At 40.2% G+C, this 17,954-nt stretch overlaps 1 protein-coding gene across 1 annotated transcript in view; it reads right to left on the bottom strand.

The window, feature by feature from the left end:
- Nucleotides 1-11,301: 11,301 nt before the first annotated feature.
- The window catches only part of LOC123246368 (antigen peptide transporter 2-like), a gene marked incomplete at its 5' end in the record, with an annotated part of 10,260 nt that continues 3,607 nt past the window's right edge, over nt 11,302-17,954 (bottom strand). Inside the window, 2 exon segments of the mRNA XM_044675275.1 lie at nt 11,302-11,511; nt 12,866-13,080. Of these exon segments, the coding sequence (XP_044531210.1) occupies nt 11,302-11,511; nt 12,866-13,080 (425 nt within the window).

Genomic DNA, 17,954 nt, shown 5'->3' with positions numbered 1-17,954 from the left:
AAAAAAGAAAGGAAGCAGGAGCAAGAAAAACAGTAATAGCAAACAAAAAAGCTAGAAATTTCTTGAGATACACCAAAAATCATTGATGGAATTAATGGAGGTGATAGAATTAGAAAAAAAACCATATAAAAGGCAATTTGTTTTGGAGTTTGGCTTAGAATAAATGGTTACTCTGAAGACTTGTAATCAGGGTTTTGCTGGTAAATGTTTAACAGATGGTCTCTGGGAAGGGGTGGGGGCTGTCTCTATATACTTTTAAAATTACCCTAAATTATTAACACTTTCTTAGTTATCTTTTCTTCTTGGACAGCTCTAGAAATCATTACCACTCACCCACACATTTTCCTAGAGTTTCTTTCTTACACATTTAGAGATTGCTGTGCCTCAGAAGTCCAGGTTGCACCATTGTTACAATCCCTTTGTAAATTAGTGTTAGCCTATGTCTTAAATTTTTTTTCAGTTATCTGGCATTTTGTTCTTTTTCCTCCTACCTGCCTTCATCCATCTTATAAACAAAGTCAAGTAAAACAAATTCTCAAATTAGCTATGTCCCAAAATGTGTCTTATTCTGTTTATTTCATCTGTCAGGAGGTGGGTAGCATTCTCCATCATTAATCCTCCGGAAATATGGTTGATATTTATGTTGATCAGAGTTCACATGGCTTTCAAATTTTTTAATTTTTTTGCAGTGTTGTTATTGGATAAATTGTTCACCTGGATTTCACTTTGCCTTGATTCATACAAAGCTTTCCTTGTTTCTCTGAAACCATCTCATTGGGATTCATATACCTACGCTTGTTTAACCACTCTCAAATGAATTGATATTTCCTTAGTTTCCAGCTCCTTGCCCTTACAAGAATGCTGTTTTGTGGGGACAGCTGAGTACCTCTGTGGATTGAGAGTCAGGCCTAGAGACGGGAGGTCCTAGGTTCAAATGTGGCCTCAGACACTTCCCAGCTGTGTGACCCTGGGCAAGTCACTTAACCCCCATTGCCTAACCCTTACCACTCTTCTGCCTTGAAGCCAATACAGTATTGACTTCAAGACAAAAGGTAAGGGTTTAAAAAAAAATTTTAGTGTGTGTGTGTGTGTGTGTGTGTGTGTGTGTGTGTGTGTGTGTGTGATCTTTTCCTCTTTCTTTGATCTCTTTAAGATATTGACCTAGAAGTGGTATTGCTGGGTCAAAGGATATGCACAATTTAGTTACTTTTGAGACATGGTTTCAAACTTCTGTCCAAAATGTCAGTACCAATTCATAGCCTCACTACAAGGGCATCAGTACACTTGTTTTCCTCCAACCCCTTCTGCCCTTGATCGTTTTCCATTTTGGTTATCCTTTTCTTAACAGTTATTAACCACATTCTTAATTTCTTTAGTCCCTGTAGATGGCTCTAAAGAAAAACCTTTCACCTAACTTTCAGTCTAGTGAATGTAAACATATTTCTTTGACCTCAAGATGCCATTCGTTATTTAGATGTTCATTTTATTCTGGTCTCTGCAGTATTTTTTCTTAAGGAACCAAACCAATGAATATGCCACCCGTCTTTCCTACTGTTTTCTAGTTCTTCTCTCCAGATAAGAAATTGTGGCTATCTATCTCTTAGTACTTGCTGGACTCTGCCTCTTAGAGTTTTCTTTCTAGGAAGGTCATCCTTAGGTTTGTAGAGGGCCCTGTGGTCCCTTGGGCATCCCTCCAGTTACTACAGCTGAGGCCACTGAATTCAATGCCACCCTCTAAACCGACAGACTTAATCCTGGATTAAAACTCATATGAACAAAAAAGCATCTATGCTTGGGGGTTCTAGGATATTTTCTTCTTCCTTGTTCTCTTATTTTTTTTTTCCTCTCATGATTGAGGGGAGTAAAAATGGCATTTTCACTTGCAGGCGTGGATGTTGATGGTTGGGGCTGTTATCTCACAATTGTAGACTCCGAGAGCTCCAAAGTGCCTCATATCTGAACCACAATCTCTTTTTGATCTTAACCCTGTGCTTATCTAGTGTCTGCAAAGGAACCTCTAAGGAGGGGGAAGCTATTACTTTCCTTACATTTCTGGATAGATTAATCCTTAGGAAGATTTCCTTATCTAGAAGTGAAATCAGTAACTTTGCAATTTTCTCTCAGGTCCTAGTTGTACCCTCTTGGACTCCTCTAATGCTGTTTCCAAACAATCCTTCAAACACTTGAAGACAACCATCTTATTTCCTTCTTCTCTTCTCTTCTCCTTGGTTATCTTTAAGGCCTGGGGAGGTGACATGACTTAATTAAGAAGGGGGGAAAAAGCAATTAAAGGTCAATTAATGGTGTCCATAAGCAGAAGGGGCCACTTCAGGAGGTTGTGAACTCCTCCTTGGACGGTCATCAAGATTTGCCCATGTGTGGGAGACAGTTGGGTATCTCAGTGGATAGAGAGCCAGGCAGAGGCAGGAGGTCTTGAGTTTAAATCTGGCCTCAGACATGTCCTAGCTGTGTGACCCTGAGCAAACCACTTAACCCCCATTACCTAGCCCTCATTGCTCTTCTGCCTTGGAACCAATAAACAATAGTGATTCTAAGGCAGAAGGTAAGGGGTTTATAAAAAAAAAAAAAAAGAATTGCCTGGGTGACCAACTCTGGTGTGGTTTGTTGCAGTGTGGATTCCATGCAGGTTTAGGTTTCAGTTGAGATGTCAAATACACAGCCTGCTGCCTGATTGTAATATTCCAGAGTGCTTTGGAACCTAATTTAAGCGTAATTGGGAAATATTTAACAAAGAAGTAAAAGTAAAGCAAATAACATTCCATTTTACACTGAAGTCAATCTATGGCCTATTAGGATCCTTATGCAAGGATTAGAGGCTTCTCTTTCTATCTGGGGGCAGCTGGATGCTGCAGTAGATAAGAGTGTGGGACCTGGAATCAGAAGGACTCCTCTTCTTGAGTTCAAATCAGAACTCTGGTACTTACTAGCTGGATGATCCTAAGTCAACCTAAGTAAAGTCACTTAACCCTGTTTGCCTCTGTTTCCTCATCTGTAAAGTGAGCTGAAGAAGGAAAGGGCAAACTATTCCTGTGTCTTCATTAAGAAAACCTCAAATGGGGTCACATAGAGGCAGTTATTTCTGAATAGACAGTGACCTTTTCTCAGTATTCATCCATTTTAAACCTCTTGGTAGCTTTTGACACTGTATATCAGTGATTTCCAATTCATATACAAACCCAACTTTGCAGATCACATAGTGAGGGAGAAAACCAAAAATTACCATTATCTCTGTTGTTTCTCATTTTCATTCCTCTGATTTGGGGCTGAATGCAGGAGTTTTGCTGCTGCTTTGATATCTCTCTAGTAGACCACCCTCTTCTCCCTTATGTTCTCCAAGCTTCTGTGACCCTGCTTCCTCCAGGATCTCCCAGCTGTCTGACTACTTTATCTATTGGGATCACACCCACTCACTGTGGGGCCTCTGTCCTGGGCTGTTTGTGTTTCTCTATGTGTACTACTTCCTTTGATGACCATGTCTATGCAGATGACTTTCTGATGTTTTTGGTAGCCCTAATCTCTCTCCCAAGCACTTGTCTTGCACCTCCAACTGACCTTTAGACCCCAACCTGATCATCCTGTTGACATCCTAAACTCAATAGATCCAAAACTGAACCAATTATCTTCTGCCTTCCAATCCTTCTTTCTCACTTCCTTATTAGTTTTTAGGCTACTGCCTTTCACCCAGCCCCTCCTCATGGTAAAAAACTAATGTTATTCAGAACAGCCAGTCTGCACAATGGATAGAGCACTAGACTGGAGACAGAAAGGCTTGAGTTCAAATATGGCCTCAGACACATGGTGTGACTCTGGATAAGTCACTTTCCCTCGTTTTCTTCACCTGTAAAATGGGGATAATACTAGCACCCACCTCTAAGGATTATTGTTAGGATCTAATGAAATAATATAGAAAAGGCTGGCACATAAGTACTATGCAAATCGTAGCTATTATTATTTCTGTTTTCCTTGAGCTATCATTTTCTCCTGTGCTCACCCTATATCCAGTCAGTGGCCAAGTCCTGTTGCCTCTCTCTGGGTCCCATCTTCCCTCTGTGCCCTCTTCTTTTCTCCACCCTGATGCAGGGTCTCCCTGTTTCCACCCTGTCTCCCTCCAGTTCAGATTCTTGTTGATGTGTATTGCTGTTTTTTTCAGTTCTCTGATTCTTTGTGACACCATTTGGGGTTTTTTGGCAAAGGCACTGAAGTGGCTTGCCATTTCCTTCTCCAGTTCATTTGACAGATGAGGGAATTGAGGCAAATAATTAAGTGACTTGCCCAGGGTCACACATCTAGTTAGTGTCTGAAGCCAGATTTGAATCAAGAAGAGGAGTCTTCCTGTTTCTAGGCTCAACATTCTCTACTCAGCTATGAAACTGATCTCTTAAATATCAAATTGGATTATATCATATCCCTAGTCAATAAAATCCAGTGCTTCCTGATTGCTTTCCAAATCAAATATAAAACTCCTTCTTTGGCTTTCAAAGCTCTTCATTGCCTTCTGACCTTTCCAATTTTCTTACATGTCACTCCTTTCCAGATATTTTGCTCTGTAATCCAATTACATGGACCCCCTTACTCTTCCATGAACACAATATTCCATCTTCCAACTCCAAAGGTATTCATTGTCCCATTCCCCAGGACTGGAAAGACATCCTTCCTCATCTCTGCCTCCTGGCTTCCCTGACTTCTTTCAAGCTTCAGCTAAGGTCCCACCTTCTACAAGTCCTCCTTAATCCTAATCCCTTTCTTTGGAGAGTATCTCTAATTCACCCTGCATATATATATCTTGTTTATACAAAATTTGGGACATGTTGTCTCCTCTATTAGTCTATGAGCTCCTGAGAAAAAGGGTTTTTTCCCTTTCTTTTTATTCCCAGTGCTTAGGGAACTGTCTAATATAGAGAAGCCTCTTAAAAAAAATTTCTAGTTGACTGACTCATTAATCAATTAAAACAATTTCCAATATTCAAATCAATTCCTCCAATCTCTAGGGTTTCTATGAAAGTGAAATTTGCTTGATAATTTCTAAAAACTTGATTATTGAGTAGAATGATGACAAATAACAAGTTAGTGAAGGGGGAAGATTCTTGAACTAGAGGGCCCTTAAGCTGCTTTCTGGGTAACTGGGATAAATTGTTCACATATGAAATGACTGTATATCATACAGGATGATGATTAGATACTAGCTTGTGAAGTTCAGGCTAGGTCAACTGTAGGAGTGTAGAGAAGGTCTGGGATTTCTACAAGATTGGGTCCTTAGACTTCAAAATAAAAGTAATAGTTGTCTATGTTAGAGATTTTTCACCTGGGGTATGTTGACCCTTGGTTCTAAGGCAGAAGAGTGGTAAGGACTAGGCAATGGGTGTAAAGTGACTTCCCTAGGGTCACACAGGAAGTGTCTGAGGTCAGATTTTTAAATTTTATTTTTAAGTATTTTTCTAAAGTGACGTAGTTCACATTCTCTCCCTCCCTTCTTCCCTACCCCCTCCTGGAGCTGATAAACAATTCTACTGGGTTATATAAGTATTATCAGTCAATACCTAATTCCATATTATTCATTTTTGTAATAATCTTTTAAAACCAAACCCTCAAATCCTATACCCACATAAACAAATGAGAAATCATATGTTTTTCTTCTGTGTTTTTTACTCCCACAGTTGTTTCTTTCACTGTGGATAGCATTTTTTCATATAAGTTCCTCAGAATTGTCCTGGATCATTGCACTGCTATTAGCAAAGTCTATTACATTTGATTGTCCCATAATATTTCAGTTACTGTGTACAATGTTCTCCTGGTTCTGCTCGTTTCACTCCACATCAAATCATGGAGATATTTCCAGTTTTTATAGAAATCAAACAGTTCATCATTCCTTATAGCACAATAGTATTCCATCGCCATCATATAGCACAATTTGTTCAGCCATTCCCCAGTCAAGGGACACCTTCTCATTCACCAATTTTTTGCCGCCACAAAGAGCATGGACTATAAATATTTTTGTACAAACTTTTTTATCTCTTTGGGGTACAAATCTAGTAGTGGTATTGCTGGATCAAAGGGCAGACGTTCTTTTAAAGTCCTTTGGGCATAATTCCAAATTGCTTTCCAGAATGGTTGGATCAATTCACAACTCCACCAGCAATGTATTAGTGTCCCTATTTTGTCACATTCCCTCCAATATTTATTATTTCCCTTTACTGTCATATTAGCCAATCTACTAGGTGTAAGGTGATGCCTTATGTAGAGAATGCAAAGAGTTGAATCCTTTTTTTGCCATGTTCCCCTCCCATTAGCATTCTTGAGTAAGATCAGGCAACGGGAGCCACAGGATTGTGCTAGATTTGCCTTCTCATTTCCCTCTATTCATTTGCAAGAACCTCATGACTGATATGAAATGGATGTGAGAAATTCACAGATCCTCTGTCAAATGTATGTAGCTCAGGCAATCAGATGTCATCAAAAATATCCTCAATTTCTGGTTGTTCGTTACATAGATGACATCCTTATTGCTCATTCCTCTATTGAGGGGGGGCTTATCCAGAATTATAAGGAAGCCTTGAGAAATAAATGCAAATCCCTTTATAATACTTGGGGTATGAAATTCATGACACTCATGTACAGCCACAGGAAATGGAGATAAGACAGGATTACTTAAAAACATTAAATGATTTTCAAAAGTTACTCAGATATGTTAATTGGCTGAGATCTTTTTTGAGGATTCTATGTATGTATTAGCTCCACTATTCCAGTTGTTAGCAGGAGACTGTTATTTAAAATCACCACATCTCTTAACCCCTACAGGCCAGGATGCTTTACTAAAAGTTAGCAATGCTATTACTAGAGCTAGTTTGGATAGATATGAATTGGGCAAAGATATTGATATTCAAATTGTTTTTGAAAAAAAAAGCACTACTGGTGCTTTAATTCAGTTGAATAAATATCAGAGTATCGATATTTTCCTCACCAGCCCACATCTTTTGTACAAACTTATCCAGAAATGGTTGCTCTAACTTTAGAAAAACTGGTTAAAAGATTACTTCAATTAGCAGGATTGTATCCTGTTAGGGACTGAGGTCTCAGGGTCTGAAAAGGCAAAGGTTTGTTAAGCCCTGATGTCAGGTTAGGTCCAGGGTCTGACTAAGGCCTGAGATCCCTCAGTTTCCACATTTTCCACCATCAAAATAGCTGATTACCTCAGTTTCCACAAATCAACAAATTGCTGATTTGAGGCAATAATCTTCTCCCAGGCTTCTTTACCAGACCTTTCTCCAGACAGAATATCTGTTCTGTTTGATCAGCACCTGCTTCTCCCCTTTTTCAGTTCCTGTTATGTCCCCACCATCAGTTCTTCTCTCAAGGCTCTCTCTCTCAAGGCTACCTTGTTTTGAGAAAGTTGCTTCAATTCCCTGAGAAAAATTCCTTGTGGTTTCTGCCTTTATAAAGCAGAATATATATAAAATATACAATTCATTCAATAAACTGTACTTGATTGTCACTAGCAATCAAGGCCTGGACTCAATTGCCACCAGCAATCAGCCCTTCTGACCCCAAACTTTGACTTGACTCTTTTTTCACTAGCTCTTACCTGGGGTACTCTTGGGCCTGTTCAGCCCCCCTCTCGGGGCTTTAACAGTGTCCCTCCCATATATTTCTCCCTTAGAGTAATGCGCAGATTGATGATCTCAGTTATTCTTCATCCTGGCAAAATTTGCTGCATTTTTCTGTTCCTTTTGTCCATAAAAGCCCTCAAGGATTTTTAGCAGTTTTGCAAATCACCCCTCATATATTTTGACAAGTGGTCTCCGCCACGCTGGTGCAAAGAGTTAATTAAGGTCTTTACCGATTCCAGTGCTTAGCACTGAGTGGTTTATTATGTAGAGCAGGATCCCACCATCACAGTTATTCAAACTCCTTTCGATTCCACTCAAAAGAATGAACTTGTCGCCCTCTTGTGTTCTCTTTACAAATATCAAGCTCAGTTCATTAATCTTATATCTGATTCTAAATATGCTACTGGCTTGCTTGAACGAATTGAAACAGCTAATATTTGCAGACATAATTCAGTACTTTACTTGTTTAAAGATGGCAAAACTTTGTTCAGCAAAGGGCATATCCTTTATACATTTTACACGTATATTCCCATACTAAGATTCATGGCCCTATCACAGCTGGAAAAGCATAGTGGATCAGCCTTTTTTTTTGTGCCCTGAGACAGGATAAGCTTTCACATTCCACTTTCCAGGAATCTGCAAAAGTGCTGCAGTGATGTTTTCAATCTCCAGGCAATAAACTCGAGACCTTGTCAGGGGTTCTTCTGCCTGCCTTCCTTTTCAGCCAGCCCCTCTTAGTGGAGTTAATCCCTGGGGTACTACGTCTCTGCAATTATGGCAGACAGATATATATATATATATATGTATAACTCATTATTCTGCATTTGGCAGACTTGCTTACATTCCTATCACTGTTGATACTTTCTCAGGTCTCCCATTTACCTCATGTCACTCTGTAGAAAAGTGTAAAGGCGTGATGGAACATTTTCTTCTCATTTTTCAAGTTATTGGCCCACCACAAAAATTGAAAACCCATAATGGTCCAGCTTACACCCCAAATCAATTTCAACAATTCTGTAAGATGTGGGCTATCAGCCACGTTACAGGAATCCCTTACAATCCTCAAGAACAAGCTACTGTGGAACACTAACATCAGACACTGAAAACTTTCTTACAAAAACAAAAGGGAGAAGCCACGGGTCAGTATGATATTAGCTGGTTATGGCAACCTACACTATGAATTTTTTGACTTCTGATGATAATAATGAAACCCCAGCTTCAAAGTTTTTTGCTCAGCTGTGGGCTCCACCTGAATTTTGTGCTTCATCTTTAAGTACTTATCAGGAGAAAACCATGTACAGGACACCCCAAGATGAATGGGAAGGGCCACTGCAAGTCTTAACACACGGTCCAGGACATGTTTCTATTGTTTCAGATGAAGGAGTCCTCTGGTTGCCCAAGCGATGGATCCAACTTGCTTCGGCCTTGTCTCTAGGTACTGAGCTTTAAAAGAGCTGCTTGGAGGGGGAGGAGAAGAACAAAGAAAGATGCTACTAATTACTGGAAGCTGTTGAAGGCCATAGTGGTGAGGTGTCAACAATTGAAAGTGGCCAGTGGGGTGGAACATTGAGCTCTGTGGAAGGATCCTCCATTTGTGGAGGTGGTGGGGTGGGACCAATTTGTACCTGAACCTGTATTATATAGTAATGGCTCATAAACTTTTTTTTTAATTTGAAAAGTTTTAATTACTTAATTAATTAAGAATATTTTTCCATGGTTACATGATTCATGTTCTTTCCCTTCTCTCCACCCAACCCCCTCCCATAGCTAAGGAGCAATTCCACTGGGTTTTACATGTGTCATTGATCAAGACCTATTTCCATATTATTGATATTTGCACTAGGGTGATCATTTAGACTACATCCCCAGCCATATCCCCATAGGACCACATGATCAAGCAGTTGTTTTTCTTCTGTGTTTCTGCTCCCACAGTTCTTTTTCTGGATGTGAATAGTGTTCTTTCTCAAAAGTCTCTCTGAATTGTCCTGGATCATTGCATTGCTGCTAGTACAGAAGTCCATTACATTAGATTGTACCACAGTGTATCAGTCTCTGTGTACAATGTTCTCCTGGTTCTGCTCCTTTCGCTCTGCATCAGTTCTAGTTCACATGGAATTCCTCCAGTTCATTATTCCTTTGAGCACAATAGTATTCCATTACCAACAGATACCACAATTATTCAGCCATTCACCAATTGAAGGATACTCCCTCATTTTCCAATTTTTTGCCACCACAAAGAGCACGGCTATAACTGTTTTTGTACAGTCTTTTTCCTTATAATCTGTTTGAGGTGTTGTAATAGGAAATATACTTTAAAAGTAGGAAAGCAGCTGGGTAGCTCAGTGGAGTGAGAGTCAGGCCTAGAGACAGGAGGTCCTAGATTCAAACCCGGCCTCAGCCACTTCCCAGCTGTGTGACCCTGGGCAAGTCACTTGACCCCCATTGCCCACCCTTACCAATCTTTCACCTATGAGACAATACCGAAGTACAAGGGTTAAAAAAATAATAATAATAATAAAAGTAGGAAAGCAGACTTAGCAGACAGACTAAGGGGAAAAGCCTTGGCTGTCAGCCAGGGACATTCTAAATAGAATGAAGGAAGGAAACTGTTTGCCCTTGAGGACTCTGGTCAAGCTGGGAAAGGGAGAGGATTTGGATGCCTTTACCTGCCCAGTGAGGATCCCAAGGAGTATGGAGTTACCACTGAGAAGGAAGACCTGCCAGGGAAGATCAAGTGAACAAGAAGATCTAGCTGGGGTGGTGGACATCCCAGTCTGAGACAAGCTCTTTGATTAGTATTTCCTGGATTTACCTTTCTGTGGACCCATTTCCTGTGCCATCAAGAGGAGCTGAAGTGGACATGGCTTTGTGAGAGACCCATTTTCCCTTCTAGTCTGTAATAGTCTGATAGTGCAGTGTAGGCTTTAACCCATTCTCCCAATCCCTGTGTGGTCTCAAGTGATCAGATTCAGTGTGACCTTTTCCCATTATCCCTGACCTTCAATTATTATTAAAACCCTGTGTTTATAATTCTTTTGTCCTTGTACTGCCCTGTCACTTGTTGGTTTCACAGACTCCCTGGCTAGGTGGATCAGTGTGACAGTTAAGACCTGACAGTCACTCCTGTCAACTGCCATTTCCCAAACTGCCAAACCCAATTTCCCTAACTTGTCCAGTCTATTGTCCATCCCTGTCTCCTACTCACCCTTCTGAACCCAGATAAAATATATAAGTTAAGCCCAGTTTTTACCATAAGAGTATAAGCCCAGCAGTAGTATGGATGGATCAAAAGACAGACAGGTTTTTAAAGCCCTTTGGGCATAGTTCCAAATTGTCATATACTCTTGATGGAATAGATTTATTGCACAGGAATTTGGGACCCTTAAGATAATAGAAGGAAAAATGAGAAAATCAGGAATTTTACCTTCCATGGGGCAGTGGAGACACTTCTGCTTTATTTTTCATTATTGACTAATTTCTCAGAATGTGCCCAGATACAGAATGTTACCTTTTCACATTTTCATTATAGTTTGTTTCCTAGTAGCGTCATGAGATGTCATGAATAAGAATACTCACATCCGGATAGTTGGAATGGAACTATATGATGGGAGCCTGACCCATGCTTATGGGGACAGCACTGTCACCATGCATGGGATACTTGGGACACATTGTACTATTACCCAAGGGCACAGATTTTCATTTCTCTGTGAGTCTGGTGGAGCACGGGCTCAAAGTATCGACCCAGCATTTTTCCAATGTCATATGTCCTGCTCTCAGTGCATCTACATTTAAGGCTGGCACCTGGTGTCTTGACACAATGACACCACCTGCAGGAGGAGCATGAATCCACATTGCCAAATAGGTGACTACCCTGAGCCATGGTGAACTGGAAATCAGAGTGCAAATGCTCAGATATGAAAATGCTGGCTGCCACTAGTCTGGAGCAGGCTACTTCTAATACTGCTGGTCATGTGCATCATGTTACATATAATGCATCTTCTGTAGCTTGTTTAGAAGATAATTATGCTTTTCTGATTTGTGCTTCAGCTAATGTTAACATCACCTTACACACAGATAGATATTGTTTTGTGGGCAGTAAGAACTGTTCACTTCAAAAGTGTTTTGACAGTCAAAATGAGAATCATGGGGTTATATTTGTAATTAGCTGTACACCATTCACACTTATGGCATCAAAGGAAGAACATTGGTATGGGTCACCTGGGGATCAGGTCACTGAGTCATTGCATGGCTTAATTAAGCCTAGATGGAAATGTTGTATATCTTGTGTTGTAATTGGTATTATGGCATTAGCTTCTCTTAATTATCTCTGCTTCACTGAGCCAATCTGTGCAAACAGTGCAGACTCAAATACATCAAGCTGCTTACCTACAGGTATTAGCATACAATGTAATCAAGGCTTTTCAGTCACAGGATAGAATTAATCATGATTTTTCTACAGCTATATCTGCTCTTAGAGATGATGTGTTAGAACTGACATCTGAGTTGCAGATCCTACAGTTGTCTCAGAAGATGCCATGTGATTATAGATATACTCACTTTTGCTTGTTACCTGTTTCTTTGCAGGGCCCTGGGCTCTCTCTTCCTTGGGAGTGGTGGATGCTCCCTGTGTTCTCTAGCTTTCTAGTTAAATATTAATAAATCTTTATAAATATTATACATTGAAGATATTGAATATTAATTTTTAAACTCTACATTTGGCCACCTACAAGGGACCCCAGAACCCAACCTACTGGTAAGTAGGAAACATCCCCCCCTTGCTGCCCATGCAAGAGGCAGGAAGCCAGCTATTGGCTTCCACTCCATCTACTGCCTTTTGATCCCTTGTCCCCCTCATCCTTCCTATTCTCCCTTTTTTCCCCATCCTTTCCTCTACTTCCTCCTTCCCTCCAGATCTCCTCCTGAACTAAGTTTCCCAGCTCCCCCTCTGAGCCCTCCAGGGGGACTCTTTCCTGCCATATCCCTGAGTTCCCTGCTTCTACCTCTTTTCTGCTGATTTCCTCTCTCCCCTCTTGCCTGCATCCAGCCGCTGCCTCCTCAAGGTACCTCCAGGTGCTGCTAGAAGGTGCAGCAGGCCCCACCACCTGGTGTGGCTTCCGTTGCAGTGACCATCCCTGCTTCTGCCACTTCTTCCATGACTGGTAAGCTTAAAAGACCCCTTCTCTCCTTGCTTTCCTGCTATCATCCCTCCCCTCCTTCTCCTTCCTTTGCCAGATCCAGACCTCCTGCTTCTTGCTACTGTTGCTCTTTTCCTCTTTCTCCCTTCCTTTCTGACCCCCGTTGAACCTGTCCACTCCAAGGCTTTGCACCCCTCCTCTCAACTTCATCCCTCCTGCCCTGGCATTCTCCGGGCTCCCTGCTCCCTGCTTTCTCCTTGCTTCTGCCCCAGCCATTGACTGGAAGATCTGATAGCTGTTTGGAAGCGCTTTCTTTGGCCCTGTTGAAAAGGTAAGATCCCCACACCCCTCCCTGCCCCAACTTGGGTTTCAAAAAGCAAGGCAACCAATTCAACTCCCATTTTCCAGCTGTGGCAGTTTTTAGACCCTTTTAGACCCCTGAGCATCAAACCCGCACTCTTTTGTAGTCATATCCTCCATTTTGGTTTCTGGCAGACACAACCACGCCCCCTCCCTATTGTAATGTTGCCTTAGCCAACAGAGGACAGTATTGAGCACCTCCCCCCACCTCCCTTTTCCTGCTGAGCTGTAGTGGCTGTTTTCTGCCACCAGAGGGCAGCAAACACTCAAACAAATAAATAAAAAAATTGTTTTGCAAATAAAATCATATAACATCATATAAAATAAAATAAGACAAAATACTCTACCCCTGCCCCTACCCCAAATTAAAAAAAAATTAAAATACATTAAAAAATTAAAAATAAAAATACATACAAAAATATATACATTGAAAATTATTCTCTTTTCCACTTTCCTTTAATCTACCCTTTTTGATTATAATACTCAGCAGTATGAATGCTACTCTACTAGAAACTCTTATGGTTTTTGCCCAATTAGGAACCTTTAAGGTTCCTGATTGCCTCCTTCTCCTTATGTTGCTTGGAATTTTCCTTTTTTCAGTTCTTGACTGTTAAGTCACAACAAATCTCCCAACAGAGAATGCAGGCCAACATGCATATTCAATGGGACAATTTCATGAATTTCTTCCATGGTCAAATGTCTGTTTTTTGCAAACCAGGGAAACACATTTTACAGATTCAATTTTAGCACAAACATTTGTGCCAAAATATGCCTAATTTTCATATGCCATACCACCCACAGATCTCAGGGCAAGTGGAAAAAATGAACAGGGAATTAAGGAACATGATTGACAAATTATGTACTGAAACACATTTGAAATGATCAGATGCTCTACCATAAGCATTATTCTATGTGTGAAGTAGGCCAATGAAGTAGAACCTCCGAATTGCTTTTTTGTGCATTTTTCTAATTATGAATGATTCTGATCATTTTGTCAGATTGTTAATAGCTTGGACTTCTTCCCTAGACAGCTATATTTTACTATCTGAAAAATTTAAGGCCATTGAAAGAGAACTGTTTCTTATACCATGCTTCTTATATAACATAATCCTAATCACTTTCTGACTCTCTCTCCTCTTTCACACCATCTCCCAGGAAAAGGAGATTACCTTTCTTCTTGCCAAGGCAAATCCATTTATATGCACAAGTGATCCTCTATTTTCCTTTCTCCTCCAGTTCATTTCCCATTGATCATTCCTAATTTTTCCACTTAGATTCAAGTTCTCCCTGCCTTTGGGTTGCTTCTCACTGCCTACAAATATTCAATAAGTTTTCTGTAATTTTTATGGTTTTAGAGCATTTCCCCATATAGTTGTTGATAGTTCTGATTTCTTCCTTTGAAAGTCAAAAAGCCCATGTCTCTTACTTCCTCAGAAAACTCTCATGTGGTCCATCCATCCCAACTATCTTCCCATGAATATCTTCTTTGGTTGGCAAAAATCCTTGAGAAGGCATTCTAAAATCAGTGACTCATTTCCTCTCCTCTTAACTTTCTTCTGAATTCTATATAATTTTCCTTCAGACCCCATTCATTCAACTCAAATTGGTCTTTCCAAAACTAGTAATGTGGAAGTAGTAAAGATGGTAGACTCAGAGAAAACATTTTTGCCTCATACTTTCAGCTGATATCCTTCATGAAAACCTAAAAAATGTCAGATCAAATTCAGATTGAAAAAGTCAAGAGAAATTACAGTGAGCAATTTTTTCAGTCCAAGACAATTTAGGAAGATAGGGAGATCTGTTGACACTGGGGTTGGAGATAGCAATGAGTGGAACAGGCAGGCAATAGTGAGGAGCATTTCATTGCCCAGAGGGAAAAAATGAGTTGGAGATAGAGAGTCTGAGCAGGAAGCTCCAGAGTAGAAAGAGATCCTAGGGGACTCTGGAACTAGTGCTGAGAGTTGGAATGAATGTCATCTGACAACTTTATCACTCATCACCCTGCTCTGGGTAACAGATTCAAGGTGGGGACAAAATATCTCAGGTTTCCTTCCTTAGGCAGCTGTTTTCTAGCTGTTTTACTCAAAGTCAAAAGGTTTTGGCTATCTCTCTCTTAGCACTTGGGTTGCTTGGAGGAACATTGGATAAAGTGCCAGAGCTGGAGTCAGGAAGATTTCTCTTCCTGTGTTCAAATCTGGTCTCGCTTAGTAACTGTGTGACCCTGGGCAAATCACTTCATCTTGTTTGTCTTACTTTCCTCAAATGTAAAATGAGATGGAAATGAAAATGGTAAATCACTTCAGTAACCAGTACCACTGATGGTGTCATAAAGAGTCGAACATGACCGAAAACAACAGAACTCTTTTTAAAATTTTTATTTATTTGTTTGTTTGTTTAAGAAACAACAACAACAACAACAACAAAACAAAAACCCTTAACTTCTTTCTTGGAGTCAATACTGTGTATTGGCTCCAAGGCAGAAGAGTGGTAAGGGTAGGCAATGAGGGTCAAATGACTTGCCCAAGGTCACACAGCTGGGAAGTGGCTGAGGCCAGATTTGAACATAGGACCTCCCATCTCTAGGCCTGGCTCTCAATCTACTGAGCTACCCAGCTGCCCCCAACAACAGAACTCTTAGCATTTGCTTCTTATTATTTCCTTTTGATTACTGCAATCCCTAGCTTTGCAGATGATCTAGAACCTGCTGTGCCTCAAATGGCTCCCTTTGTTCCTCCACTTAACACAGTTTATGGCAATGAATTCCACCCCAGCTCCTACTTTGCAGACTTAATCCTGAACTAAAACTCATAGAAAACAAGAGGAATATACATGATCTTGATCCTTGGATATCTCCTCCTTTCCCCTCCATCTCCCACTGAAATAACTAGAAAGAAAAAAAATGGCATTTTCACTTGCTAGTGTGAATGCTGATGTGTTTGGGCTGATAACTCACAATCATAGACTCTAAGAACTCTAAGGTACCTGAGATATCTACTCCAATTCATAACTGAACAGCAGACCTTTCTACTTCTGATCCAGGTGGCCATTTAAAATCCTCTTCATGACCTCCTAGGAGGGGGAAGCTATTACTTCCAGAGACATCCCCTTACACTTCTGGATAGGTTAATCCATAGGAAGATTTCCTTACCTAGACGTGAAATCAGCACCAGTACAATGTTTACTTAGGTCCTGGGTGTGTCTTCCTGGAATCATCTCATGCTGTTTTCCAAACAATCCTTCAAGTATATGAAGACAACCATTTTATCCCCTCCATAATTTCTCTTCTCTTCAGTAAACATCTCCAATTTCCTTAAATCAATACTTCATAACTTTTTCTAGTTCCCTCACATTCTGTTCTTCATCTTCTGGACACATTCTAGCTTGTCCATGCCTTTTCTAAAATGTTGTGCCACAGACTGACCATAATACACCAGGTGTAGCCTGTGCAAGAAAGGATATTGCAGAACTACTTCTTATAGAAGTTTGGTGGGGTACAAAAGGGAACAAAGAAGGCTCTGAGAGGTAGGAGAGTGTTAGCAAGTGAAGGAGAGAAGAGTTAGGGAGACTTATACCTAATTTTACTCAGAAGAGATGTTACTGGAAAAATGGAAATATCTAAGGACTTATCCACATTTTTTCTAGAAAACTGTTGTCTACATTATTGTATTATGGAAAATAATGGAAAACAACAAACATTTTTAACAATAAACATTTTTAAGTTCTGTTGGGATCAAAAAAAAGATGATATAGGAGCTTGAAAGTATGTTCTGATAGTAGAAAATGATAAAGAACTATATTATTCAACTCTTCCATTGCTTCTCTAGGTAACACTGATTTATCCAACACAGTTTGAAGGATTAAGGTGTACCCCACCAGAGGAGGCTTCCTAGTCAGGAATATCTCTAGATTAACATGTAGTTGTGGAAAGAGAAGTGAATTTGGATATAGAATGTAGTTTCAGATTTCAGTTTTGCTACTCACTATCTTCATGAATTTAGTTTAAATATTTTGTTTTTTTTAGAAAAATTTTCCATGGTTAAATGATTCCTGTTTTTACATTCCCCTTAACCCCCACTTTAGCCCCTCCCACCCCATATCCAATGTGCATTTCCACTGGTTTTAATCTATATGATCAGTCAAGACTTACTTACATATTATTGATAGTTGCATTGCTGTGGTCATTTAGTGTCACATCCCCAACCATGTCCCCATCAACCCATGTGTTCAAGCAGTTGTTTCACTTCTAATGTTTCCACTTCTACAGTTCTTCCTCTGAATGTGGGTAGGATTCCTTTCCATAAATCCCTCAGAATTGTCCTGGGTCATTGCTTTGCTGCCAGGACAGGAATCCATTACATTCAATTTTACCACAGTGTATCCATCTCTGTGTACAATGTTCTTCTGGCTCTGCTCCTTTCACTCTGCATCAATTCCTGGAGGTCTTTCCAGTTCACATGGAATTCCTCCAGTTTATTATTCCTTTGAGCACAATAGTATTCCATCACCAGGATATACCACAATTTGTTCAGCCATTCACCAATTGAAGGACATACCCTCGTTTTCCATTTTTTTGCCATCACAAAAAGCACGGCTATAAATATTTTTGTACAAGTTCGTTTATCTATGATCTCTTTGGGGTACAAACCCAGCAATGCTATGGCTAGATTAAAGGGCAGGCAGTCTTTTAGAGCTCTTTGGACATAGTTCCAAATTGCCATCCAGAATGGTTGGATCAGTTCACAACTCCACCAGCAATGCATTAATGTCCCAATTTTGTCACATGCCCTCCAACATTCATTACTCTTCCCTGCTATCATTGTAGCCAATCTGCTAG

This window comes from Gracilinanus agilis, chromosome 4 (genome assembly GCF_016433145.1).
Source record: "Gracilinanus agilis isolate LMUSP501 chromosome 4, AgileGrace, whole genome shotgun sequence".
In the NCBI taxonomy this organism is placed as follows: Eukaryota; Metazoa; Chordata; class Mammalia; order Didelphimorphia; family Didelphidae; genus Gracilinanus; species Gracilinanus agilis.
Note: the sequence above shows the minus strand (reverse complement) of the source record. Positions and strands in the feature narration are given on the sequence as shown.